This window comes from Oncorhynchus clarkii, chromosome 33 (genome assembly GCF_045791955.1).
Source record: "Oncorhynchus clarkii lewisi isolate Uvic-CL-2024 chromosome 33, UVic_Ocla_1.0, whole genome shotgun sequence".
Lineage (NCBI taxonomy): Eukaryota > Metazoa > Chordata > Actinopteri > Salmoniformes > Salmonidae > Oncorhynchus > Oncorhynchus clarkii.
This window is the reverse complement of record NC_092179.1, coordinates 545218-572974: the sequence shown is the minus strand read 5'-3', so window position 1 is coordinate 572974 and position 27757 is coordinate 545218. Positions and strand designations below refer to the sequence as shown.

Below are 27757 nucleotides of genomic sequence, written 5' to 3'. Positions count from 1 at the left end.
AGCCAACAGAGAGTTGCATTAGTCCAGACGGGAGAGGACAAGTGCCTGGTTTAGGATCTGCACCGCTTCCTGTGTGAGGTAGGGTCGTACTCTACGGATGTTGTAGAGCATGAACCTGCAGGAGTGAGTCACTGCTTTGATGTTTGCAGAGAATGACAGGGTGTTGTCCAGGGTGTTGTCCAACCACCCTAAGCACACAGCCAAGACAACACAGGAGTGGCTTCGGGAAAACCTTTGAATATCCTTGAGTGGCCCAGCCAGAGCCCAGACTTGAACCCTATCCAACATCTCTGGAGAGACCTGTTAATAGCTGTGCAGCAACACTACCCATCCAACCTGACAGAACTTGAGAGGATCTGCAGAGAAGAATGGGAGAAACTATAGGTGCCAAACCTGTAGCGTCATACCCAAGAGACGTCAGACTGTAATCGCTGCCAAAGGTGCTTCAACAAGGTACTGAGTAAAGGGCCAGAATACTTATTTAAATGTGATGTTTCATTTTTTTAAATGAAATAGCAAACATTTCTAAACCTGTTTTTGTTTTGTCATTATGGGGTATTGTGTGTAGATTGATGGGGGAGAAAAACTATTTAGTCAATTTTAGAATAATGCTGTTACGTAACAAAATGTCGAAAGAGTCAAGGGTTCTGAATACTTTCTGAATGCACAGAACACTCAGAAAAGATCCACTGATTACCAAAACAAGTAAAAAATGACCCTTCCCCTTAATTCTGGTTGATCTGCAAATTATGAGCAGTCAGCAGTTCACACATCAAGTAGGCCACTGGGAAGACAAGCACCACAGCTAGTGCAGTTAGTGTAGAGCAAAGTTAGCTAGCTACTAGACCTAGTTAGCACGGACCAGAGCAAGACCGATGATAGTGCGGACCAGAGCTAACTAGCTATTAACTACTCCCTGGACCAGACCTAGTGCAGACCAGAGCTAGCTAGCTAGCTCCTTGCTATGCTCCGGAACACATCTTAGTTGGTGCGAGCCAGAGAAAGACCAGAGCTCTGGTCCGGGGCATAGCTAGTAGCTAGCTAGCACTGGTCCGCTCTTGCTCTAGTATAGCTCTGGTCCACACTATCTAGGTGGCAGTGAATAAGAAAAAGAATGAACAGTTTCTACAGTCGTGCTTGGCTTTCAACACGCTCACCTAATAAATTGTTTAAATGGCTAAATTATTGAACAGTGCACCAGAGGTACTTGCAACTGTAATTCCTGAAATGCAGAGTCTGTTACATTGTTTGCTCGCTGGTGAGCTAGCTCTCATTGACCACCATTGAAAATGCTGGTAACACTAGCTAGGTAGCCAGTTAATATAACTAAGACAGTCTACCACAACATACCTGAAAGTCTCCTGATTAGCAAGGGGTAGTCTGTGTTAACTTTCATTGTATATTAAAAACACAGTTTGGGATCATTGTGAGAGGTTTTCTCCATTGGTTTAAATGGAGAATTGAGCTTGGCCTGAATAGCAACAGTAGGAGGTCTGGGCTAGACAATGGGTCAATTGGGACTCCATAGGGAACATTACCTAACGTTGTAGGAACATTCACTGTTTGCTATGACAGTAGCAAGACATGGAGAGTGTGAAGATGTTGTTATCAGTTTTAATAGCTCCCTAAAACTTCTTAGTTAGTTCTTAACCTACCTCATTTGCACACACTGTATTTTGACTTTTTCTATTGTATTATTGACTGTATGTTTGTTTATTCCATGTGTAACTCTGTGTTGTTGTTTGTGTCGCACTGCTTTGCTTTATCTTGGCCAGGTCGCAGATGTAAATGAGAACTTGTTCTCAACTAGCCTACCTGGTTAAATAAAGGTGAAATAAAAAAATAAATTAGTGTCAATCTGTTTATAATTGTCGTTTTGACATGGAGTATTGTTTTATCTGTCACAGTGTGAAGAAGAGCTGTATTTGTATTGGCCTTCATACATATTTTATAACCATCTGCTGCTCTTAAGACAGCAAGACATTGAAGACACAGGGCCCTGAAGTGGATTTTTGCAGAATGTTTTATTTATCTCTATACTGTACCGGAGTGGTTGTGCTCACCCCTTTTTAAGTAGGTCTGGGAGAATGTAAAACATTCCACAGACTTGGACTGTGTATGTGTGCCATTCAGAGGGTGAATGGACAAGGCAAAATATTTAAGTGCTTTTAAACTGGGTATGGTAGTAGATCCCAGGCACAACGGTTTGAGGGTGTCAAGAACTGCGACGCTGTTGGGTTTTTCATGCTCAACAGTTTCCCGTGTGTATCAAGAATGTTCCACCACCTAAAGGACATCCAGCCAACTTGGCACAACTGTGAGAAGAATTGGAGTCAACATGGGCCAGCATCCCTGTGGAATGTTTTCGACACCTTGTAGAGTCCATTCACTGGCGAATTGAGGCTGGTCCGAGGGCAAAAGGGGGAGCAACTCAATATTAGGAATGTGTTCCTAATGTTTTGTACACTCAGAGTACGACTAGTACACTCTTAGAAAAAAAGGTGCTATCTAGAACCTGAAAGGGTTCTTCGGCAATCCCCATAGGAGAACCCTTTGAAGGTAGAGCCCTTTTGGTTCCAAAAGCCCACAGAGGGTTCTACATGGATCCCCCAAAAAGTTTTACTTGGAACCAAAAGGGGTTCTCCTATGGGGACAGCTGTAGAACCCTTTTGGAATCCTTTTTTTGTGAGAGTGTACAGTACCAGTCAGAAGTTAAAATACACATACTCATTCCAGGGTCTTTCTTTACTTTTACTATTTTCTACATTGTAGATTAATAGTAAAGACATCACAACTAGGCAATAACACATATGGAATTATTAGTACCTAAATTAATCTCCAAAAAAGTCTTAAACAAATCAAATTAAAATATATTTTATATTTTAGATTCTTCAAATTAGCCACCCTTTGCCTTGATGACAGCTTTGCACACTCCATTATAAACTCAGCAAATAAAGAAACGTTCCTTTATCAGGACCCTGTCTTTCAAAGATAATTCGTAAAAATCCAAATAACTTTGTTATTGTAAAGGGGTTAAACACTGTTTCCCATGCTTGTTCAATGAACCATAAACAATTAATGAACATGCACCTGTGGAACAGTCGTTAAGACACCAACAGCTTACAGGCGGTAGGCAATTAAGATCACAGTTATGAAAACTTAGGACACTAAATAGGCCTTTCTAAAGATGCCCAGGGTCCCTGCTCATCTGCGTGAACGTGCCTTTGGCATGCTGCAAGGATGCATGAAGACTGAGGATGTGGCCAGGGCAATAAATTGCTATGTCTGTACTGTGAGACGCTTAAGACAGCGCACAGGGAGACAGGACGGACAGCTGATCGTCTTCGCAGTGGCAGACCACGTGTAACAACACCTGCACAGGATAGGTACATCCGAACATCACACCTGCGGGACAGGTACAGGATGGCAACAACAACTGCCCGAGTTACACCAGGAACGCACAATCCCTCCATCAGTGCTCAGACTGTCCTCAATAGGCTGAGAGGCTGGTCTGAGGGCTTGTAGGCCTGTTGTAAGGCAGGTCCTCACCAGACATCACTGGCAAAAACGTCACCTATGGGCACAAACCCACCGTTGCTGGACCAGACAGGACTGGCAAGAAGTGCTCTTCACTGACGAGTCGCGGTTTTGTCTCACCAGGGGTGAAGGTCAGATTTGCGTTTATCGTTGAAGGAATGAGCGTTACACCGAGGCCTGTACTCTGGAGTGGGCTCGATTTGGAGGCGTAGGGTACGTCATGGTCTGGGGTGGTGTGTCACAGCATCATCGGGCTGAGCTTTTTGCCATTGCAGGCAATGTCAACGCTGTGCGTTACAGGGAACACATCCTCCTCCCTCATGTGGTACCCTTCCTGCAAGCTCAACCTGACATGACCCTCCAGCATGACAATGCCACCAGCCATACTGCTTGTTCTGTGTTTGATTTTCTGAAAGACAGGAATGTCAGTGCTCTGCCATGGCCAGTGAAGAGACCGGATCTCAATCCCATTGAGCACGTCTGGGACCAGACGTTTGATTGTAGTAGTTAAGAAGCTACACAGAACAATGTTGACATAAGCACACCCACACTCACAGAACCATACACGTGTTCTGCGGTTGTGAAGCCAGTTGGACGGACTGCCAAATTCTCTAAAACGACATTGGATGCGGCTTATGGTAGAGAAATGAACATGAACTTCTCTGGCAACAGTTCTGGTGGGCATTACCGCAGTCAGCATGCCAATTGCTCGCTCCCTCAAAACTTGAGACATCTGTGGCATTGTGTTGTGTGACAAAACTACACATTTTAGATTGGCCTTTTACTGTCCCCAGCACAAGGAGCACCTGTGTAATGTTCATTCTGTTTAATCAGCTTCTTGATTTGCCACACATGTCAAGTAGATGGATTAAAAGGAGAAATGCTTGTAAAGAAACTTGTGCACAAAATGTTTGAGAAATTAGCTTATGGAACATTTCTGGGATCTTTTATTTCAGCTGATAAAACATGGGATCAAAACTTTCCATGTTGCATTTATATTTTTGTTCAGCGTAAATTATTGCCTTTGATATAAACAATTCTTATGACCATTTCTTGATCTTAGTCAACTAAGCGCATAATACTTGATTGCACATGGTATAACTATTATCGCTGGCATATTGCTTTATCATCTTTATGGAGTCAGATATATCATTAAATGGGCTAATTGCTTAATCCTATTACGAGTCGCATGTGAGGAGTATATAAAATACAAACATATTAAATATTGCTTCACTACAATAGTCCTGCAAATTAGCCAATTTACCTTGCTTGCCTAAAACTATTGTGTAGTTTCATGACAGGAAATTGATTATTATTACATCAAATAGATGAACCAACATTCAAGACATTCTACTTAAACATTTAGAAATTAAACTTGCATAGTTTATATGTATCTAATTCAGATCTAATTCAAAGGCATTCAAAAGCCACAGACTCCTGTTTAAACTACAGGAGCAATTAAATGCCACAGAGACTGTTGTTTGGTACCATTCTTTTTTATTGTTCAATTATATTTTTTTCATCCTGCTGTTTATTTGCAAAGTTTTTCTATTATATGATGCATATGAATGTGTTTCAATAAAGGAGCAAACAATAGCAAACAAAGATCATTTACCGTAAATATGGCATTAATCTCACCCTTCAGTTTTACCCTCCATGGTCAGGGTGAGATCGACAAAGGGCCTATCTCCTTTATGAGACATCCAAAAAGAGTGGTACATATTTTATTTTTGCCCTCATACCATTGCCTGCATGCCATGGACCTGACCTAATTTCAATGAGCCCAACCCCAACCCTCCAACACAAGTAGTCGTAGTGCTGGTGTCATTTTTCCCCAATGGAAGACTTCTCAGAGGCAGTATGGAGTGATTGGATATTTTTTTCCCTTAGTGGAGTAGTAGTATACCGATGAAATGCAAAATCGCCAATTTACACAAAGAAAATTCAGGTGGGAACCCCACCTTCAGGTTGGGCCTTCTTCAGCACAGCAGCCAATCAGAGACAACCTCATAGACCTCATGACTCCTTAATAGTCTAATTTGAATGTATCTAAAAACTCTCCTCCAGTGTTGGTGGACTGTGGTGAGTTATGATGAGTTGAACTGTTATGAGTATGGAGATAAGACAATAGGATATAGGGCAGTGTGTGTAGATATTCCCAGCAGCAGATCCAGAGTCTACAATGAATCAGGGCAGTGTATAACAGATTCCCAGTAGTGCAAATTATCACACAGGAATGCTGAGGTTCATACAATGACACATTGTATGATTTGGATGGTCGAGAATGCAGTCTGTGCTTTTAGTAGAGCACTCTAAAATATAAATAGCTATAATAAGTGGAGGTCCCAATGAAATATGAAGGAATTCCTGGATGATGTCTGAAGGTATAACTGGGCGTGGAACTCAGGTTTTGATGGCAGCAGTAAGTATCATGAAAGCTGACATCAGGATTTGACCTTTGACCTCTTTCGTTAGCCTTAGCTGTCCCCTCACTCAGGATCCTTCAAGAGTGACCATCACAAAGCTCACATTCAAATATTTTTCTGGGTCTTTTGTTCAAATGCTCATTACTGTAGCAAACTATTAAAAAAAAAAAAAAAAGCCTCACACCAATAATAAGACTTCCTTTTCAGAGTTTCATACTCTGTACACTGTTTCTTGCCGTAAAAAAAAAATTATATGAATCCTTGACTACTGTACAGTATCGGAACTCTACATATGTCTGTCTCACAGAAACTTCTGTACCAGCGTGACTGCTCTGTGAGTGCAGGAGAACAGTGGCTGCACTAACAGCTCAAGTGGATAACCATAATACTAAACTGTACCACGTGACCAGCCTACCTTTGGACAGGTAGCTAAACCCCCTACCACAGTGATAATTTTCCTTTTGGGTTGGAGGAGGGGAGTCATGGCGGGGTAAAGGCAGGGGTTTGGCACGGGGAGGTTTGAGGGTCTCTTCTACAGACACTGCTTTCATAGGGGAATAGGCGTGTATCACAAATCTTGCTCTCTGATTTGATATTCCCAATGAGCATCATATCAAATCAGAGAGCAGGATTTGTGATACCCCGCCATGACTCCCCTCCTCCAACCCAAAAGAAAAATTATCGTAATGATAGGAGGGAGGGGGGAAAGAGTCTTAGGCCTAGAGTCAATCAGATCAAGCTTTAACCGGCGATAGCAGACACCCCCATAGCTGATGTTTTGGCAGTGTCGGAGGTGTAACTGTGTTGGAGCTGTCAAATCTGTGAGCAGCTGCTCTTGATCATTGTCATGAAGCCACACCCGAGTTCAGAATGAGAAAGTGTAGGATATAGAGAAAATATGACGCTCAAATTGAAAATCTTTAAACTAAATTATGAGGATTTCTATCAGCCTAATCTCACATTCCTGTGTTCGAACTTGTAAACAAGGCTGCATGGGATTTCTCTTAATGGCAATGTCTGCTTTAGGTATAATGCCAGGAGCCGCATGTCGATTTGACAGCTCTAGCGCAGTTCCATCTCCGACACCGCCAAGACGACCGCTATGCGTATGCCGACAAAAGTCGATCAGATTGAATAGAGCCCTAAATCAATTACAATACAATTCTTATTCATGATTATAACAACACAATGAAAGTGCTGTCGCATTCATTAAATCAAGATGTGTGAACTAGCATGGTTTAAAGCTTATTTTAGAGCTTGACTTTGAAACATTGACATTGTCATGATAAGGAGGATGAGCTTCCTGGTGCCACACTCGCATCAGGTTTTTGCATAAAATGTCAATTCAACGTCCTGATTTTAAAATATATTTATTTTTTATATTTTGTTGTGTTCTCATTTATTGTCGTTGTTGTTGTCGTTGAACAAGGTGTAAGAAATCAATGGAGCGATGTGCAGGCTATGAGCCACCGTCCTGCCCTGTGGAGTCCTGGCCCGCCACTTTTTCTCCTCCGTTTAGGAGAGCGGGAGCCTCAGTTCCTGAGTCTTTCCGTGAGCGGCCCTTCTCCTCGATGTCATGCAGCGATGGCTCTTTGTACATGCAAACTGCAGAAGGGGCGGGGGGAGCGGGTCAAGAGAGAGCAAAAGAGAGAGATAGAGAGGGAGGTAGAGAGCGAAGAGGAGTGAGAGAGAGAAGGGATATTTATACAGTATAGTAAAGAGATATAGGTGAGAGCAGGAGGACAGAGAAAGGAGGGGAGAGATACAATATGAGAGAGAAAGAGAGAGAGAGTGTGAGAGAGAGAGAAAGAGAGAGGAGAGATAGGTATACAGTATAGTAAAGATATATAGGTGAGAGCAGGATGGGAGAGAGCGCGAGAGAGAGAAAGAGAGAGAGAAGGGATATACAGTATAGTAAAGAGATATAGGTGAGGGAGAGGGAGAGCGAGAGGAGATAAAGGTCAGGGAGAGACAAAAAACAGAGGAGATTAATTGAGAGATTAAGCATTAGTTTATAGTAATTTTAGTTAAATTAGTTTAAAAACAACATTAGAACCTACATTTGCTCCCCAGTGGGGTTGGGGTCAATTTGAATTGAAGTCAGTCAACTCAAGAAATAAACTGAAATTCTAATTCAATCATTGAAAAAAATAGTGTACATTTTCTATGACTTCTCAATAAACTGAAAAGGAGAAGCTATTTATTTCAAAAGTTAATTTTTTTTTAAATTTTCAATTCAGAACACTTCCTGAATTGTGTGACTGTTAAATAAACCTTGACTTGACTAATGGCAGGTGTTGCATTTGAATCCAGCCCTGAGTGTGGCTGGCTGGCAGTCAGACTGTGTTTCGATCTCACCTTCGATGGGTCTGGGCACAAAGTGTGAAGAGGGCTTTGTCTTCTTCACCCGGTTGCCCTTCATGACCACGCCATCCTTGTTGAGGCCCATGTACCAGGCCCTGCCAGATTCGTGCTGCCGGTACAGTGTTGATGAGTAGATGACGTAGTAGTTCTCAAACACAGACTCCTTGAATTTCGCCTCTACTGTGAACAAGTCCTGAGAAGCAAAGAGTGAAAGACTTGAGATCAGGTATTACAGTGCTCAAAGCGCTATCCCACCGATTTAAAATACGCTGAACATCAATGGAATTTTTGGTTGAAAATGCAAAAAGTTGTCAACGTACACAATTTTGAACTGCATTTCAACCACCAATCAATGATAAGATTTCAAGTAGAATTCACATGTTGACAACTCAAATAATTATCCACCAAAAATGGACATTAATAGGCCTCCACTGCATCACAGTGGGTGGGTTTGAGCCCAGGCTCTGTTGCAGCCGGCCGCGACCGGGAGATCCATGGGGCGACGCACAATTGGCCTAGCGTCGTCCGGGTTAGGGAAGGCTTGTTCGGTAGGGATATCCTTGTCTTATCGCGCACTAGCGACTCCTGTGGCGGGCCGGGCGCAGTGCATACTGACCAGGTCGCTAGGTGTACAGTGTTTCCTCCGACACATTGGTGCGGCTGGCTTCCGGGTTGGATGGGTGCTGTGTTAAGAAGCAGTGCGGCTTGGTTGGGTTGTGTTTCGGAGGACGCATGGCTCTTGACCTTTGTCTCTCCCGAGCCCGTACGGGAATTGTAGCGATGAGACAAAACTACTAACAATTGGATACCACGAAATTGGGGTAAAAAATAATAAAAGAAAAAAAAGAAAAAAGAAATTGACATTAATTTTAAGTTATGTCAGGTTTTTGCCTGAAGGGGTGTTACCAGTGTTGATGGAAGAAATTAGGAGGATTTCTACCTACATCCCTGTCCACTGGGTATTACAGGTTGGATATGTATAAAATCCAGTAAATTGGTGGAGTTTGAGCAGAATAATCCAAGTCGACCTCAAAAAGATTCTCCGTCTCACGACACCTACAGAGAGTAACATTTGGTCTAGATTTTTCCTTTTCGCCAGGCTTTGGAATTGGATGACTGTGCCATTGTGTACCCTCGAGTTGTGAACAGGTGGACATTATGGAGAATACGATTAATCACAGCACAAAACACATCAAGTACTGTGTACACACACACACCTGACACATACTGTAGACATGGATGAAAAGACAGCCATCGCCCTGTTTCCAGAAATTCAATTTGACAACATTATCTCTACCATCACCCCTCCATTATTTCAGCCAATGGTAATGTTTCCATGATCTCTGAGGGATGCTTTTGTGAGGAAGACAGCATGGAGGACAGTGGGAGAAGAAAGGGGGAGAGCAAAGGGAAATTGAGGGACAGAAAAGAAAAAGTAGAGAATATAGTAGGCTACACATTATGAAATAGACAGTGAACTTCAGTCAAAGGTCATGGCTTTTAATATCACCGTCTAACCTCCCAACCCAAATCACTCTATTCAGATATAAGATCACATCATTTGAATAAAAACGTACATTGTCTACAGTGGCGGTCGGTGCCGTTTAAGATGAAGGAGGACAACATTTTTTTAATGAGAATGTTTCATCTTCAATGCCCTTGCTGATGGAAGGAGGTTTTCACTCAAAATCTCACGATACATGGCCCCATTAATTTTTTCCTTTACACGGATCAGTCGTCCTGGTCCCTTAGCAGAAAAACAGCCCCAAAGCATGATGTTTCCACCCCCATGCTTCACAGTAGGTATGGTGTTCTTTGGATGCAACTCAGCATTCTTTGTCCTCCAAACACGACGAGTTGAGTTTTTACCAAAAAGTTATATTTTGGTTTCATCTGACCATATGACATTCTCCCAATCTTCTTCTGGATCATCCAAATGCTCACTAGCAAACTTCAGACGGGCCTGGACATGTACTGGCTTAAGCAGGGGGACACGTCTGGCACTGCAGGATTTGAGTCCCTGGCGGCGTAGTGTGTTACTGATGGTAGGCTTTGTTACTTTGGTCCCAGCTCTCTGCAGGTCATTCACTAGTTCCCCACGTGTGGTTATGGGATTTTTGCTCACCGTTCTTGTGATCAATTTGACCCCACGGGGTTAGATCTTGCGTGGAGCCCCAGATCGAGGGAGATTATCAGTGGTCTTGTATTTCTTCCATTTCCTAATATTTGCTCCCACAGTTGATTTCTTCAAACCAAGCTGCTTACCTATTGCAGACCTATTGCAGTCTTCCCAGCCTCGTGCAGGTCTACAATTTTGTTTCTGGTGTCCTTTGACAGCTCTTTGGTCTTGGCCATAATGGAGTTTGGAGTGTGACTGAGGTTGTGGACAGGTGTCTTTTATACTGATAACAAGTTCAAACAGGTGCCATTAATACAGGTAACGAGTGGAGGACAGAGGAGCCTCTTAAAGAAGAAGTTACAGGTCTCTGAGAGCCAGAAAATCTTGCTTGTTTGTAGGTGACCAAATACTTATTTTCCACCATAATTTGCAAATAAATTCATTTAAAAAAAAAAATCCCCTCATTTTGTCTGTCATGTACATATGGTGAAAATTACAGGCCTCTCATCTTTTTAAGTGGGAGAACTTGCACAATTGGTGGCTGACTAAATACTTTTTTGCCCCACTGTATATCACATTTACATAAGCACTCAGACCCTTTACTCAGTACTTTGTTGAAGCACCTTTGGCAGCGATTACAGCCTCGAGTCTTCTTGGGTATGACGCTACAAGCTTGGCACATCTGTATTTGGTGAGTTTCTCACAATCTTCTCTGCAGATCCTCTCAAGCTCTGTCAGGTTGGATGGGACATGTCGCTGCACGGCTATTTTCAGGTCTCTCCAGAGATGTTCAAGTCTGGGTTCAAGTCAAGGACATCCAGAGACTTGTCCCGAAGCCACTCCTGCGTTGTCTTGGCTGTGTGGTTAGGGACGTTGTCCTGTTGGAAGGTGAACAGTCGCCCCAGTCTGAGATCCTGAGTGCTCTGGAGCCGGTTGTCAGCAATGATCTCTCTGTACTTTGCTCCGTTCATCTTTCCCTTGATCCTGACTAGTCTTCCAATCCCTGCTGCTGAAAAATATCCCCACAGCATGATGCTGCCACCACCAGGCTTCCCCGTAGGGATGGTGCCAGGTTTCCTACAGACGTGACGCTTGGCATTCAGGCCAAAGAATTCAATCTTGGTTTCATCAGACCAGAGAATCCTGTTTCTCATGGTCTGAGAGTCCTTTAGGGACATTTTGGCAAATCTAAGTGGGCTGTCATGTGCCTTTTACTGAGGAGTGGCTTCTGTCTGGCCACTCTACCATAAAGGCCTGATTGGTGGAGTAAGGTGGAAAATTACAAACTCTATTAAATACATACGCTGTATATATTAAACCTTAAACCTGTACATTTCCACTGTCTGTTTCTGTCATGTAAGAAGAAGCTAGGGTTCTTCCAGTCTGGTCTTTGTGTAACTTAGTCACGCGGTCAAAGACAAAGGGCCGTCTGAGAGTGACCACAAATTTTTTGGTCCATCCTGTACTTTTTGTATCTTTCAAGGGCACAGCTGTGTGGAGATATAAAGAGAACAGTGGTTAGCTTGAGCAGCAGCAGCTAGATAGTAAGAAAACTGCCGTTATCACTTGTTTGTACGCTATGCTCCCACCAGGCTCTCACACATCTGCTAGACTGACTCATAGACAAAGGTTATAAAAGATGAATACACCCCTGATCAACGCAAACACAGTTCATTTTCATAGCAGCCACGTCCAAAAAGCATGAACATTTGCTCGTTGTATAATTCCTTCTAGAATCTACGCGCTCTCCTCCTCTCACCTTTTCAGTGCACAATACAACAGCTGTCTGTGACCCGGCGAAAAAACCTTTCAAAGCCATACCTAACCACAACACACAGCCTACATCATTGTCATCATATTAGCTATCGTTATAGTCAACTAGAACTAAGGCGTTCTTAAACACGCTACAATCATGCAGTACAGTGTGTAGCAAGCAGTTTAGCCGTTACCCCGGCGGGCCCCGATGCCAATAAATGAATAATAACAAAAGCTTACCTTGACTTGGAAGTTCCAGTGTTGGATAGCCATAGTCAGCTAGCTAGCATAGCATCCCTCTCTGTTTGAGCCGGGTGTTTGAGTAGGCTAAACTTGCTAGATGCAATTTCTAGCTAGGTAAGTGAAAGCGAAAAAAAATACAAAAAATAGCTAGCCTTCTCTCTCTCTTGCTTCTCCTTCATTTTTGAAGAAATTAAGTTGTTCAAAACTGTTCAACTATTGTATTTTTCTCTCTGAGTCAACTACTCACCACATTTTATGCACTGCAGTGCTAGCTAGCTTTAGCTTATGCTATCAGTACTAGATTCCTACTATGATCCTTTGATTGGGTTGACAACATGTCAGTTCATACTGCAAGAGCTCTGATAGGTTGGAGGAAGTCCTCTGGAAGTTGTCATACTTACTATGTAAGTCTACAGAAGGGGATGAGAACCATGAGCCTCCTAGGTTTTGTAATGAAGTCAATTTACACAGAGGACGGAAACTAGCTGTCCTCCGGCTACACCATGGTGCTACCCCAGTGAGTGCTGTTGAGGCTATTGTAGACCTTCATTGCAAACAGTGTGTTTTAATCAATTATTTGGTGAAGTGAATATATTGAGTATAGTTTTATCTAAAAGGATAACTTTTTTATTGTGTCAATCAATCCGGGAAATGTCAAGAACTTTGAAAGTTTCTTCAAGTGCAGTCGCAAAAACCATCAAGCGGGATGATGAACCTGGCTCTCATGAGGACCACCACAGGAAACAAAGACCCAGAGTTACCTCTGCTGCAGAGGATAAGTTCATTAGAGTTAACTGCACCTCAGATTGCAGCCCAAATAAATGCTTCACAGAGTTCAAGTAACAGACATCTCAACATCAACTGTTCAAAGGAGACTGCGTGAATCAGCCTTCATGGTTGAATTGCTGCAAAGAAACCACTACTAAAGGAGCCCAAATTTGAGATTTTTGGTGCAAACAGCTGTGTCTTTGTGAGACGCAGAGCAGGTGAATGGATGATCTCTGCATGTGTTGTTCCCACCGTAAAGCATGGAGGAGCAGGTTTGATGGTGTGGGGGTGCTTTGCTGGTGACAATGTCAGTGATTTATTTAGAATTAAAGGCACACTTAACCAGCATGGCTACCACATACCACAGCAATATGCAATCCCATCTGCTTTGCGCTTAGTGGGACTATCATTTGTTTTTCAACAAGACAATGACCCAAAACACACCTCCCGGCTGTCTACGGGCTATTTGACCAAAAAGGAACGTGATGGAGTGCTGAATGAGATGACCTGGCCTCCACAATCACCCAACCGCAACCCAATTGATATGGTTTGGGATGAGTTGGACTGCAGAGAGAAGGAAAAGCAGCCAACAAGTGCTCAGCATATGTGGAAACTCTTTCAAGACTGTTGGAAAAGTATTCCTCATGAAGCTGGTTGAGAGAATGCCAAGCTGTCAAGGCAAAAAGTGGCTACTTTGAAGAATCTCAAATATATTTTGATTTGTTTAACACATTTTTGGTTACTACTATGTGTTATTTCATAGTTTTGATGTCTTCACTATTATTCTACAATGTAGAAAATATTTAAAAAATAAAGAAAAACCCTTGAATGAGTAGGTGTGTGCAATCTTTTGACTTGTACTGTATATCCAATCCAAACATTTCTCTATCTCCTACAATGAAAGCAGTTCTTCCGCTTTAAGGTTTAATAACCCAGATTTCCCGCCTTAGGCTGCTTCCACTGGATGATAACATTTAAATAACAGTTATTTTGAGTTATACCTGCAGGTTGTGTTACTAAGCTCACTTTATACCGGAGAAGAACACTGACTAAGCAATAAGGCTTAGTTCCAGGCAGCGCAGGGCAAGCTGATGACAGCTATTGAAGCAGGAAGATAAAAGGCCAATATGCTGTAATGACCCAGTCCACCTCAAAACTGGAGGCCACTCACTTTATTGTGCTGTGATACCCATATCCTATCAAGATTATCCATGACATATCTTCTTTCTACCCGTCATGGTCTCCATCAATCGATTTCTGAAATGGAGGAGGGAATCGCAGCCGGAGCCTCCTTATTACACTCCCATCACCAACAATCATCACTAACTACAGCAACAAATGTCTAATCCTCCTGATAACACCACTGTCACACTTATGACATTACATAACGCAAACGTAGCTGTAGGAGACTGTAGCTACAAAGGTTATTTATTTCCTCGGCCACAGATCTTGATCAAGTAAAATGACAAAAAAGCGAACACACGTCAGTTTAACAAGCAAAACAGCAATCAACGCAATCACACCCCACGATTACACTTTTTCCTTTTGGTTCCTGGGTCGTTCAACTGAAAGAGTGCCTTTTGCATCCCTCTGATATTTTAAGTTTACATTGTGCACCAATATTACAAGCATTTGACATGTATCTTCGTGCACCCTCTCTTGACTCCCAACTGTACCCAAGTTCTCACCATCATTGCAAAGCCTTAGTTCATTTTGTTGCTTTGACAAAAGTGTGAACTGAACTCTCGTTTTAAACTATTAATTTAAAAATATTTTTTACAAAAGAAACATTGAACATCCAATAGTGTAAAAGCAGGTGGGCTGCTTCTACTCTTTTAGGACTTTTTCTGGTGTTTCGTGCTGGAAAACTGAGCAGGTCGAGCATAACACATCAACACTGTTTCTCATAGATAAACACAGGAGTGCATTGATTGTCATGAATCTTGCCCTGGAGGCAGCTCTGCAGAGTGGTCACTAGCTGGCACATTCATAAAGTCATAAAATCTGATTTTAAATCTAACTCTCACTCTAATGCATAACCCTAAACTAAGACCAAAAAAGCACATTTTTGTTTTCATATATTTTTACAATGTAGACAATGTTGACAATGTTGACATTGCAGCTAGCCCATCTAGCGGAAATCAAAGTTCTGCCTCCAGGGTAAGATTCATGACAATAAATGTCAACTTGCTCAATAGACAGGCTAGAAATGTTATAACAATTTCCTTGTTTGTTGTTCTTGCCACTCCTTGTTGCACACAACCACCTTCCAAAAAAGTTAAATTTACATTTTTTTTTATTGTTGAACACAAAAGACTGTAAAAACACCAGCAAATCAGCTACAAGTGATTACAATTTTGGAAATCTGTTCCAAAGTATTCCCACGCATAATAAAGATGTTGTATATGTGACCATATACAAATGTAAACAAGGTTTGAAATGATTGTTAGTCTATTATATCTGCTTGGGCTTTTTGTGGCCAATCTTTTTGTGACAAAATTTATTTGTAATTATGCTTCAGAACCCTGACCATCCGATCAAGAAAAAATCATCCACGGCTGAATCTGGCGTAGTGCACTACTGGGTGTAGGCCCATTTGTGAGGTGGGGAGATGAGGGGGGCTGTGGAAAGTTTTGACTGACATTTTAAATCGATTGTTTGTGCTATTACTGCTATAAACAATATCCAAGATAGTCAAGTAAGTTTTGACATTGATTCACTTGAAAAATGTACAGCAGAATTTATTATATTCACATCATGGGCAAAGCATAAAAACACGTTTGACTTTGATCTGAGAAAACACTGGCGATGCAGTAGACCCATGACAGTGGCTTGTTCGTAAAACAATGGTTGCTTGTTGACACTGAAAGAAACCCCCCTTCTCTGCATATAGAAAATCAAGAATAGCATTTTTTTTTTACCTTTATAGCCAGAGGCATCAATAATGAATTAGGGATGGACCCACAGCACAGTGGCATACAAAGACAGTGGCCCCACTCTCGCCTTCTCTAAGAGCCACACAGATATACATGCACAACTGCTAAGAGGCCAGTTGTAGAGAGACTGTGCTTTAAGTTGGGATGTCAAACAAACTAAATGGCTCCAACCTCTGCAATTCCACTCTTTAGGGAGTTGTCCTTCCCCTTTGAAATCTAATGTTGATCTTGGCCAGAATAACAATACCCAAGAAATACAGTATAGTGCTCCAAAATAAGGGGGTAATGGTATTTTCCATACTTCTAGGACACATTTGTTTAGTAGGTGTGTTATGCAGTGTCAGAACATAAATGACAAGATTATGGTATAATACTGTTATTGCATCAAATGGTTGTTTTATACAACAGAATAGAGGGTTTTTATAACTCTATTGTGTCTGTGTGAACTGAAAGTGGGCCTCTGGGAGATTTAACACTGACAATGGATTTACGACGGATTGGTGATAAAGACCGCATTCCATAGCAGGATTAGTGTCTGTGTGCCTGACTGGAAGGTACCATGGAGAGATGGCTCGGGGCCAGACCCTGGTCTCTACAAAATGAGAAGTCTTTACAGCAGATACTGTTTTTTTTTTTTTTTGGGGGGGGGGGGGGGTGGTGGATGAGCTTAATATTGCGGAAAGAATATTGGTTCCATCAATGTAATTGTCTGCATCATTTCCAATCCCCCATATATTTTGGGGGTAAATATATATCCATACACGCATGCATACACATACACATACCTATATAGACATACATACTTTTTTGAAGAATATACCTTTATTATTATTCCCCGCAAACCCTACCACCGATCCCCCAATTGGAGTAAACTAATAAAAACTTCGGCTTTTACCTTCAATGTATACATCTTATACACATTTTACAGACACAGTCTATTTTACAATAGTTATTTTTTGTTTGCTTTTAGTCCTTCCTCTATTTCTGATGTCCATCCAGTTTGATTTCTATTTCTAACTGTGCTATTTCACAAAAGTTCTGAACCTATATTTGTTTTACAGACCCCGTATGTTTTACATGTTTTATTTTTGCTAACTTTCTGTAAAAATGTATTGGAGTGAGATCATTTTTCTTTTGGGATTTGTAAACCGAGTATGTCCAAATCTCCGTCAGACCATTTTATTGGTAAACTACATGGTAATGTAAAGTTTGCATTTTTTTGTGATCCAATACGTAATATTGTACACATCATAATTTTGTTTTAATCCAGAGTGAATAGCAAAAGTATCTAGATCCTCTATGAGGCCATGGAGAGACTAATTGTGGTTTTAAAAGAAAATATTAATCAGCGCACAATGACACCTTACTTTTTAAGCCCCGGATGTCTAATCCCTTAATATTATTGTTTGATCTAATCTTAACAGCTAACATTTCGATGGCAATAATAAATAGATATGCTGATAGTGGACAACCTTGTTTTACTCCTCTAGAGAGTTTAAAACTTTGAGATGTAGCCATTAGTTACTATTTTACACCTAGTTCGTCGTATAGAGGAGACCAAGGCGCAGCGTGATATGAATACATTCTTATTTTAATAAAGAAAGAACGCTAAACAAAACGACCGTGAAGCTACATAGACCGAGTGCTGACATGCAACTACACATAGACAATAACCCACAAAACCAAAATGGGAACCTAAATTAGATCCCCTATCAGAGACAACGATAAACAGCTGCCTCTGATTGGGAACCAATTCAGGCCACCATAGACCTACATTTGGTGCATTTTTCCCCATATTCCATCCAGTTCACTTTATTTTTTATAATCTATTACACTGGATCTTTCTTGAATAAGTTCCTCCATTTCTTTTTGTTTTTCCTCTAACTTATTCTGTGCCTCTATGGTACCGTTTTTATTGCTATCTAACTGTACTGTTAGTCCTTCAATTTCCTTTGTTAATATGGACTCCTTTGATCTAAATTGCTTTTGTTTTATAGATGAGTACTGAATTGCATGGCCTCTAAAGGCACATTTAAAAGTGTCCCATACAATAAGGGGATCTGCTGTACAGTTATACATTCTTATGTCCTAGATCTAAACAATTTATCATCTAGTAGACTTTGATTAAATCTACAATATCCTCGCCCACGTGGAAATTCTGTAAGAGTAATATATATGCCAATTATGTGATGATCCGACCGCATTCTGTCCCCTATCAACACATTTTTAACTTTTGTTGCCAGAGAGAATGGTATAAGAAAGTAGTCAAGACGACTAGCTTGATTAAGCCTCCGCCATGTATATCTCACTAGGTCAGGGTATTTAAGTCTCCATATATCTACTAATTCCAATATATCCATGACATTCATGATTTCCTTAAGAGCCTGAGGGTGATAGTTTGTAGTGTGATTTCCTTTCCGGTCCATAGAGGTATTTAAGACCATATTAAAATCTCCCACCATTATAATAGAGTCTAGTGTTGCTTGTAGAGTTGATAAATTCTTATAAATATTTTCAAAGAAGCTTGGATCATCATTATTCGGACCGTATAGGTTAATAAGCCATATCTGTTTTTGTCCAATAACATATTTAAAATAATCCATCTACCTTGATAATTTGTTTGGACAATTTGCACATTTGGATCAAAATGACTGTTAATTAAAACCATCACCCCTTTTGAATTTCTTTGCCCATGGGAGAAGTATATTTCGCCCCCCCCAGGACTTTTTCCACAAAATTTCATCTAAAATTGTTGAATGGGTTTCCTGTAAACAATATACATTATATTCCTTCTCTTTTAGCCAGGTAAATACTGATTGTATTTTCTTATTATCTGCTAGGCCATTACAATTGTAACTGGCTATACTTATTTCACCACTTACCATAATGAGACAACTTTCAATTCTATTTATCAAAATATTGTTTGTAAACGTACCATTAAAAAGTAACATGATGATTGAGTGTCTATATAGCTGTACCATGATATTTGCATTGCTACTAAGTAAACCTCCAATTGGTCCCCACCATTCTACCCGCTAAAAGCCCTCCTCATCCCGAGCTGGGCCGTCATCGCAATTCCCGGCAGACCACCTCCGACCCCCCTGCAGCTAGTGTTTCCAGCACTGCCACTGCCTGGGTGGGGGCACCCCACCTGAATCCCCACCAGGGGATTCATAACTTCGTTCAGTCCGCCATTACCTGTCTGCCATTACCTGTCCGCCATAGAGGAATTTTTGATGCTGTTTGCTGTTAATTATTAGTATCTTTCATACAAATCTTAAACTTGTGACCCATTCCATGCATCTGTTGTTTGTCATGAACATCCAGGAGGATGGACTTTGCTATAAAATGCTGTGGCTCAAATCCGCTCGTTGGGCTTCTCAACTGGTGGGTCGATAAGCTTCATTATTGCAATAAATAATAAATGTTATTAATACGTTTTGAATAAAGCAATTGACCTGGTCTCTCCTCATTATTGATTAGGATTTCTACGACAGGAATGAGTGTATTATGGTCAGAGGGCATTAATGAAATCGCAATTTAGAGAGCTGTTGCTATGTGTGTGTGTGTGTGTGTGTGTGTGTGTGTGTGTGTGTGTGTGTGTGTGTGTGTGTGTGTGTGCGCTGTACGATATCTCATGGTCTCCAGAGAACGACCCAAAAACAAACTGGGAAAATATGGGCCCGTATTTATCAAACATTTCAGAATAGGAGTGCTGATCTAGGATCAGATTCTCCCTGTCCATAATAATCTGATTCATTAACATCTAAAAACAAAACTGATCATAGATCAGCACACTTAATCTGAGACACTTGATGAAAACGGCCCTGAATAAAGGATTATATACCACCAGACTGAAGGAAGAAAAGGTAACATAGGTGAAGTAAAAGGGAACATGAGAAGAGGAGGGAGGGAAAGGAGGAAGAGGAAGGAACAGATAGAATGTATGGATGGAAAGGAGGATGATAACAGGGATAGAAAGAGGATAGGACTTCACTGAGGCAGACACTAAATAGCCATTATCCATAAATAACCCAAAAGAGACAAGAGACTGAATCCCAAATGGCACCCTATTCTCTATGTAGTGCACAAATTTTGACCAGAGCCCAATGGGCCATGCTCAAAAGTACTGCACTATGTAGGGAATAGGGTGCCATTTGGAACACAAACAAACAGTGTTCAAATGCAGACCTACAGTGAATCTACACTGATTTGGTCCACAGTACTAAGTCAGTAATATCCAGTACAACAAAAATACCTGTTAATAAAGTTTTTCTAAACTGTAGAACAAGTTTTAATATATCTAGAATATAATTAATCACGCACACAAACAAAAAAAACACACTCAGTCTGTCAGGTATAGTAAAAGAGGCAGGACTTACTGAGGTGTAGAGGAAGCCCTCTCCATTCATGGCTGCGTAGAGGCCGGCCTTCACCCCCTGGATGGCTACCACCCGCAGCCCCACCGGGATGAGGTTAAACAGAGCTGAGGGGGAAGGGAGAGCGAGAGAGAGAGAGACAGGGGGAGGAAAAAGAGAGAGACATGGAGAGAGAGAGAGAGAGAGAGAGAGAGAGAGAGAGAGAGAGAGAGAGAGAGAGAGAGAGAGAGAGAGAGAGACATGGAGAGAGAGCGTGAGAGAGCGGGAGGAAAAGAGGAAGACGGGAGGAGATATAATGGGAGAGAGAGATAGAGGGATCGGGAGAAAGAACACTCACTTGAATGGATCCTTTAATAAAGGTCACAGTGTATTCCTAACCATCTACCCATTTAAATACCCTAGTGCTCATACATCAAAGCACTGTGTGACTTTTAAATTTCGGAAGGGTGTTGACTGAATGGAAACCAGGTTCAGTGTTATTTGGGGGTCATTGTAGTGAATAAGGTAGGACGTGGAAGAAAAGTGATCTATGGTGGATCTTTGGATGAATAAGGGAAAAGACAATAAGCGAATCAGATAAAAACCTCAGGTGTAGGAGGTAATGTGCCATTCAATTTCACTCAGTGAAAATTGACAGGCTCCTTGGTCGGCCCACAACCAAGGGTAGGTACGACTCCAACACCATTATTAAATTTGCCAATGACACAGTAGTAGGCCTGATCACCGACAACAACGAGACAGCCTATAGGCAAGAGGTCAGAGACCTGGCCGTGTGGTGCCAGGAAAACAACCTCTCCCTCAATGTGATCAAGACAAAGGAGATGATTGTGGACCACAGGAAAAAGAGGCCCGAGCACGCCCCCATTCTCATCAACGGGGCTGCAGTGGAGCAGGTTGAGAGCTTCAAGTTCTTTGGTGTCCACATCACCAACAAACTAACATGGTCCAAGCACACCATGACAGTCAAGAAGCGGGCACGAAAAAAACCTATTCCCCCTCAGGAGACTGAAAAGATTTGGCATGGGTCCTCAGATCCTCAAAAGGTTCTATAGCTACACCATTGGGAGCATCCCGACTGGTTGCATCACTGCCTGGTATGGTAATTGCTCGGCCTCCGAACGCAAGGCACTACAGAGGGTAGTGCGAACGGCCCAGTACATCACTGGGGCCAAGTTTCCTGCCATCCAGGACCTCTATACCAGGCGGTGTCAGAGGAAGGCTCTAAAAATTGTCAAAGACTCCAGCCACCCAAGTTATAGACTGTTCTCTTCGCTACCGCATGGCAAGCGGTACCGGACCGCCAAGTCTAGGTCCAAGAGGCTTCTAAACAGCTTCTAACCACAAGCCATAAGACTCCTGAACATCTAGTCAAATGGCTACCCAGACTATTTGCATTGCCCCCCTCCCCACCACTGCCACTCTCTGTTGTCATCTATGCATAGTCACTTTAATTAACTCTACCTACATGTACATACTACCTCAACTAACCGGTGCCCCCGCACATTTAACCGGCACCCCCCTGTATATATTGTTATTTTTTTTACTGCTGCTCTTTAATTACTTGTTACTATTATCTCTTATTCTTATCCGTATTATTTGAAACTGCACTGTTGGTTAGGGGCTAGTAAGTCAGTATTTCACTGTAAGGTCTACTGTTGTATTTGGAGCATGTGACTAATACAATTTGATTTAATTTGAAATTGTCTTTGGAGGCAGAAAAAAAGTAATGCATAACTGAAGCCAGGAGAGAAGCGAAGCAAGAGCCCAAAAATGGTGTGTGTGTGTGTGCGTGTGACTTGCATGCATATGTGTGGATGTCTGAGCACTATGGGGGTGGATCAAAACAAATGCATGACGGAGTGGAATAAGTGTGAGTGTATGCGTGTGGGATAAAGAGACTGAGAAAACATGTTAGAAATGGCTGTGTAAGTGTTTGTGTACTCTGTTCAGAGGCATCATGCCCATAGGCCAGTGGAATAGTTTTAGCTGCCAGTGATAGGCAGCACTCGCAGGAGGTATGTTTGTAAATTAATTTGATCAAGCTATGTAGCTTAATGATTCCTTCTTGATGAATAAATAAATGAGAACGTTTTATTGTTTCTCTGTAATACTAGCCACCTAGCAATGTTATGAAGATGGCTTTAGCTAGCCAGGTAGATAGGTTCTCAATCTCCCAACCTCATAACTAGCTACCAAGCCATTTCAGGCTATCAATCAAGTTACAGTAGGTTGTCTAACTACATGTAACTGCCAAAATAAAGGAAACACCAACATAAAGTGTCTTAATAGTAGGGCCACCACAAGCCAGAACACCTTCAATGAACCTTGGCATGGATTCTACAAGTGTCTGAAGACACCATTCTTCAACGAGAAATTCAATCATTTGGCGTTTTGTTGATGGAGGTGGAAAACTGTCTCACGCGCAGTTCCAGAATCTCCCACAAGTGTTCAATTGGGTTGAGAACTGGTGACTGAGACAGTCATTGCATATGGCTTACATCGTTTTAATTCTCATCAAAACATTCAGTGACCACTTGTGCGCTGTGGATTGGGGCATAGTCATCCTATGGGGATATAACCATTTAAGACAAAATAATGGTCTGCCCAACATTTTTATACATGAGCCTAAGCATGATGGGATGTTGATTAACTCAGGAACCACACCAGTGTGGAAGCACCTGCTTCCAAAATACATTGAGTGAACAAAACATTAGGAACACCTGCTTTTTGCATGACAGACTGACCAGGATGACTTCAGCTGAAATCTATGATCCCTTATTGATGTAATTTGTTAAATCCACTTCAATCACTGTAGATGAAAGGGAGGAGACAGGTTAAAAAAAAATACTTAAGCCTTGAGACAATTGAGACATGGATTGTGTATGTGTGCCACTCAAACGGGTGAATGGACAAGACACAAGATTTAAGTCCATTTGAACAGGGTATGGTAGTAGGCAGAGGTGGGACCAAGTCATTGATTTACAAGTCACAAGTAAGTCTCAAGTCTTAGCACTCAAGACCCGAGTCAAGTCTCAAGTCCTAAACTTTGAGTCAAGTTAAAAACAAGTCATAATGTGCTCTTCACCAAATGTAATATCATTTCATATTTTTAACATGAGTAATATGTATATTACATTTACGCAAATCATTAATGCTTTTAAATATATATATATATACAGTGGGGCAAATAAGTATTTAGTCAGCCACCAATTGTGCAAGTTCTCCCACTTAAAAAGATGAGAGGCCTGTAATTTTCATCATAGGTACACTTCAACTATGACAGACAAAATGAGAGAAAAAAATCCAGAAAATCACATTGTAGGATTTTTAATGAATTTATTTGCAAATTATGGTGGAAAATAAGTATTTGGTCACCTACAAACAAGCAAGATTTCTGGCTCTCACAGACCTGTAACTTCTTCTTTAAGAGGCTCCTCTGTCCTCCACTCGTTACCTGTATTAATGGCACCTGTTTGAACTTGTTATCATTATAAAAGACACCTGTCCACAACCTCAAACAGTCACACTCCAAACTCCACTATGGCCAAGGTCACAGAGCTGTCAAAGGACACCAGAAACAAAATTGTAGACCTGCACCAGGCTGGGAAGACTGAATCTGCAATAGCTAAGCAGCTTGGTTTGAAGAAATCAACTGTGGGAGCAATTATTAGGAAATGGAAGACATACAAGACCACTGATAATCTCCCTCCATCTGGGGCTCCACGCAGGATCTCACCCCGTGGGGTCAAAATGATCACAAGAACGGTGAGCAAAAATCCCATAACCACACGTGGGGAACTAGTGAATGACCTGCGTAGAGCTGGGACCAAAGTAACAAAGCTTACCATCAGTAACACACTATGCCGCCAGGGACTCAAATCCTGCAGTGCCAGACGTGTCCCCCTGCTTAAGCCAGTACATGTCCAGGCCCGTCTGAAGTTTGTTAGAGAGCATTTGGATGATCCATAAGAAGATTGGGAGAATGTCATATGGTCAGATGAAACCAAAATATAACTTTTTGGTAAAAACTCAACTCGTCGTGTTTGGAGGACAAAGAATGCTGAGTTGCATCCAAAGAACACCATACCTACTGTGAAGCATGGGGGTGGAAACATCATGCTTTGGGGCTGTTTTTCTGCAAAGGGAGCAGGACGACTAATCCGTGTAAAGGAAAGAATGAATGAGGCCATATATATTTTGAGTGAAAACCTCCTTCCATCAGCAAGGGCATTGAAGATGAAACATGGCTGGGTCTTTTAGCATGACAATGACAGTGGCTTCGTAAGACAGTGGCTTCATAAGAAGCATATCAAGGTCCTGGAGTGGCCTAGCCAGTCCCCAGATCTCAACCCCATAGAAAATCTTTGGAGGGAGTTGAAAGTCCGTGTTGCCCAGCAACAGCCCCAAAACATCACTGCTCTAGAGGAGATCTGCATGGAGGAATGGGCCAAAATACCAGCAACAGTGTGTGAAAACCTTGTGAAGACTTACAGAAAACGTTTGACCTCTGTCATTACCAACAAAGGGTATATAACAAAGTAATGAGATAAACTTTTGTTATTGACCAAATACTTATTTTCCACCATAATTTGCAAATAAATTCATAAAAAATGCTACAATGTGATTTTCTGGATTGTTTTTCTCATTTTGTCTGTCATAGTTGAAGTGTACCTATGATGAAAATTACAGGCCTCTCATCTTTTCAAGTGGGAGAACTTGCACAATTGGTGGCTGACTAAATACTTTTTTGCCCCACTGTATATGTCACTGGTCACCCCCAAAGCCAATTCCTACTTTGGCCGCCTTTCCTTCCAGTTCTCTGCTGCCAATGACTGGAACGAACTGCAAAAAAAAATCACTGAAGCTGGAGACATATCTCCCTCACTAACTTCAAGCACCAGCTGTCAGAGCAGCTCACAGATCACTTCACCTGTACATAGCCCATCCAACTACCTCATCCCCATACTGTTATTTATTTAATTATTTTGCTCCTTTGCACCCCAGTATCTCTACATGCACATTCATCTTCTGCACATCTACCACTCCAGTGTTTAATTGCAATATTGTAATTATTTCGCCACTATGGTCTATTTATTGCCTTACCCCCTTATCCTACCTCATTTGGACACACTATATATAGACTTTTTCTACTGTATTATTGACTGTATGTTTGTTTATTCCATGTGTAACTCTGTGTTGTTGTTTGTGTCGCACTGCTTTGCTTTATCCTGGCCAGGTCGCAGTTGTAAATGAGAACTTGATCTCAACTAGCCTTCCTGGTTAAATAAAGGTGAAATAAAATAAATAAAAATGCATACATTTTTGTATGGGTGGCCCCAGCAGAAATCGAGCACAGGATCCTGACGTTGCAAGTACTATGCTCTACCAACTTAGCCACACAGGACAATGATCCCTGCATTAACTGTTCTCCTTGCATCACCCTCAGCTCCTACCTCATTTATCCTAAGATGCTCATAACTTGAAGGGATTTGGAAAAATGTAAAAGGCAATGTTCTCACTATCATGGTGACTGCAGTCACAGGAAAAGCTGTACATGTCAGCTCAATTGGAAATGACCTTTAAAAAACGAAATTGTCAGCTGTCCACAACACTGCACTATGGATCGAGTACATGTCCTAAAAATGTTTTTAGGCTATACAGTATTTGTTCACAATTACATTGTTTACGAACAATGGATTTAAGAAATCTTATATTTAAGGTGACAGTTGAACTACGCTCATGAAGCATTTATCAATTATATTCTTTAAGAATCAATGGCTATGTATCAAATAATTTATTATAGGTCCAAAAATGTATGTACCAATCCCATATTGTCCCTTTAACATCATATCCTTAAAACCCTCCTAAGACTTGGCAGCATTTCTCACCACTGCTTCCTGGATTCTGAGCCAAAGCCCAGAAAATAAAGCACTTTAATTTCGGCAGCCCATAAACCTCATGTTAACGCCAACATTATGGAACTCCACAATGCCAATCCTCACAAAGCAGGGCTGGGACGATCATTCATGGATCACGTAACAACGCTAAGCCTATCGGATGCACTGATGTGGGCTAGGCAGATAAAAGTTGTTGTTTTTAAACGGAGAGGGATAGGTGATATAATCCGCGAGGACACAAATCCAACAGGGTAAGGAGGGGATGCAAAAATAGTCCAGCATCGTGAGTGGGTGCAACTGAGCTCCTGTGTGAAGAAGGAGCCCTCTGGCTACACAGCTCACCAGGCATTAATCCTCTCTCTCTACACGAAAACACATATTGTACTGTACACCCACCATACATCCACTCTGAAAAAGCACAACTGGGCAGGCCTGTCATTTTGGGCCAGGAAACAAGAGACTTTTTGGACCAGCTACAACCTCTCCTTTCCTCTCTTCTCTTCTATCTTCCTCCTCTTATCAGCCCTTTTTACATCCTCTATTCTCTTTCCCCCATCTTTTCCTCTCTTCCCCTCTTATCAGCTTTCCTCTTCTCTTTCCTCCTCTCCTTTCTTCCCCTCTCCTCTCTTCATCTCATAGAGCTCATTGAGTTTACATCACATCCTTCTGACTTCTCTATTCCATCTATCTCTTCAAAATGAGTAGGAGATGTGAAAGAAATAAGCCCAACATATTGCCAGCTGTTTCTTCTTCTATTCTCCTTCCACTAAAGCTCTGGAGACTCATATGCTGTGATCTTTTCCTTCTGATACAATGAGAGGCCTTCTTCTTCTCTCCCCCTGGTACAGCAGAGGAGAAAGGGGAGAAAGTTTGACTTTTCTTTGCTGAATAGTTTTTTGTTCAGCAGAGTTACTGTGGGAACTATGGCTGCCGTCACCCACTCTTCTCTACCGTTTCACAACTGCCAGGTACAGTAGGTAATATCGCCCCTGCAATACAGTATGTGCTGCAGCACTAACACACACTCTGACATAGATAGGGTAAAAAGTTGTTGTGTGTGAGTCAACCAAGCACACAGGTTAACTACTTACTTAATACTCTTCATATCTATTGAGACAGGTTGGATGTGTGTGGCTCAGTTGGTAGAGCCCAGCGCTTGCAATGCCAGGATTGTGGATTCGATAGCTTGGACCACCCACCATACAAAAATGTATGCACTTACTGTATGACTCTAAATCGCTTTGGATAAAAGTAACTTACAGGGCCAACCCTTTGCTCTGGACATCAACTTTATCTGTCACTTTAGTGTCTATCTGTCTGTCGGTTTGTGCGT

General features: G+C 41.6%; 1 protein-coding gene across 2 annotated transcripts in view; it reads right to left on the bottom strand.

Moving 5' to 3' along the window:
* Positions 1 to 7332: 7332 nt before the first annotated feature.
* Positions 7333 to 27757, bottom strand: part of LOC139393157 (fibroblast growth factor 12-like) — a 67258-nt gene continuing 46833 nt past the window's right edge. For both annotated transcript variants that reach the window (XM_071141549.1, XM_071141548.1), the window contains exons 3-5: positions 20531 to 20634; positions 8322 to 8520; positions 7333 to 7568 (exon numbers count right to left, since the gene is read on the bottom strand). In XM_071141549.1, the coding sequence (XP_070997650.1) occupies positions 7423 to 7568; positions 8322 to 8520; positions 20531 to 20634 (449 nt within the window). In that variant the 3' untranslated portion in view covers positions 7333 to 7422. The remainder of the gene's footprint in view (positions 7569 to 8321; positions 8521 to 20530; positions 20635 to 27757) is intronic.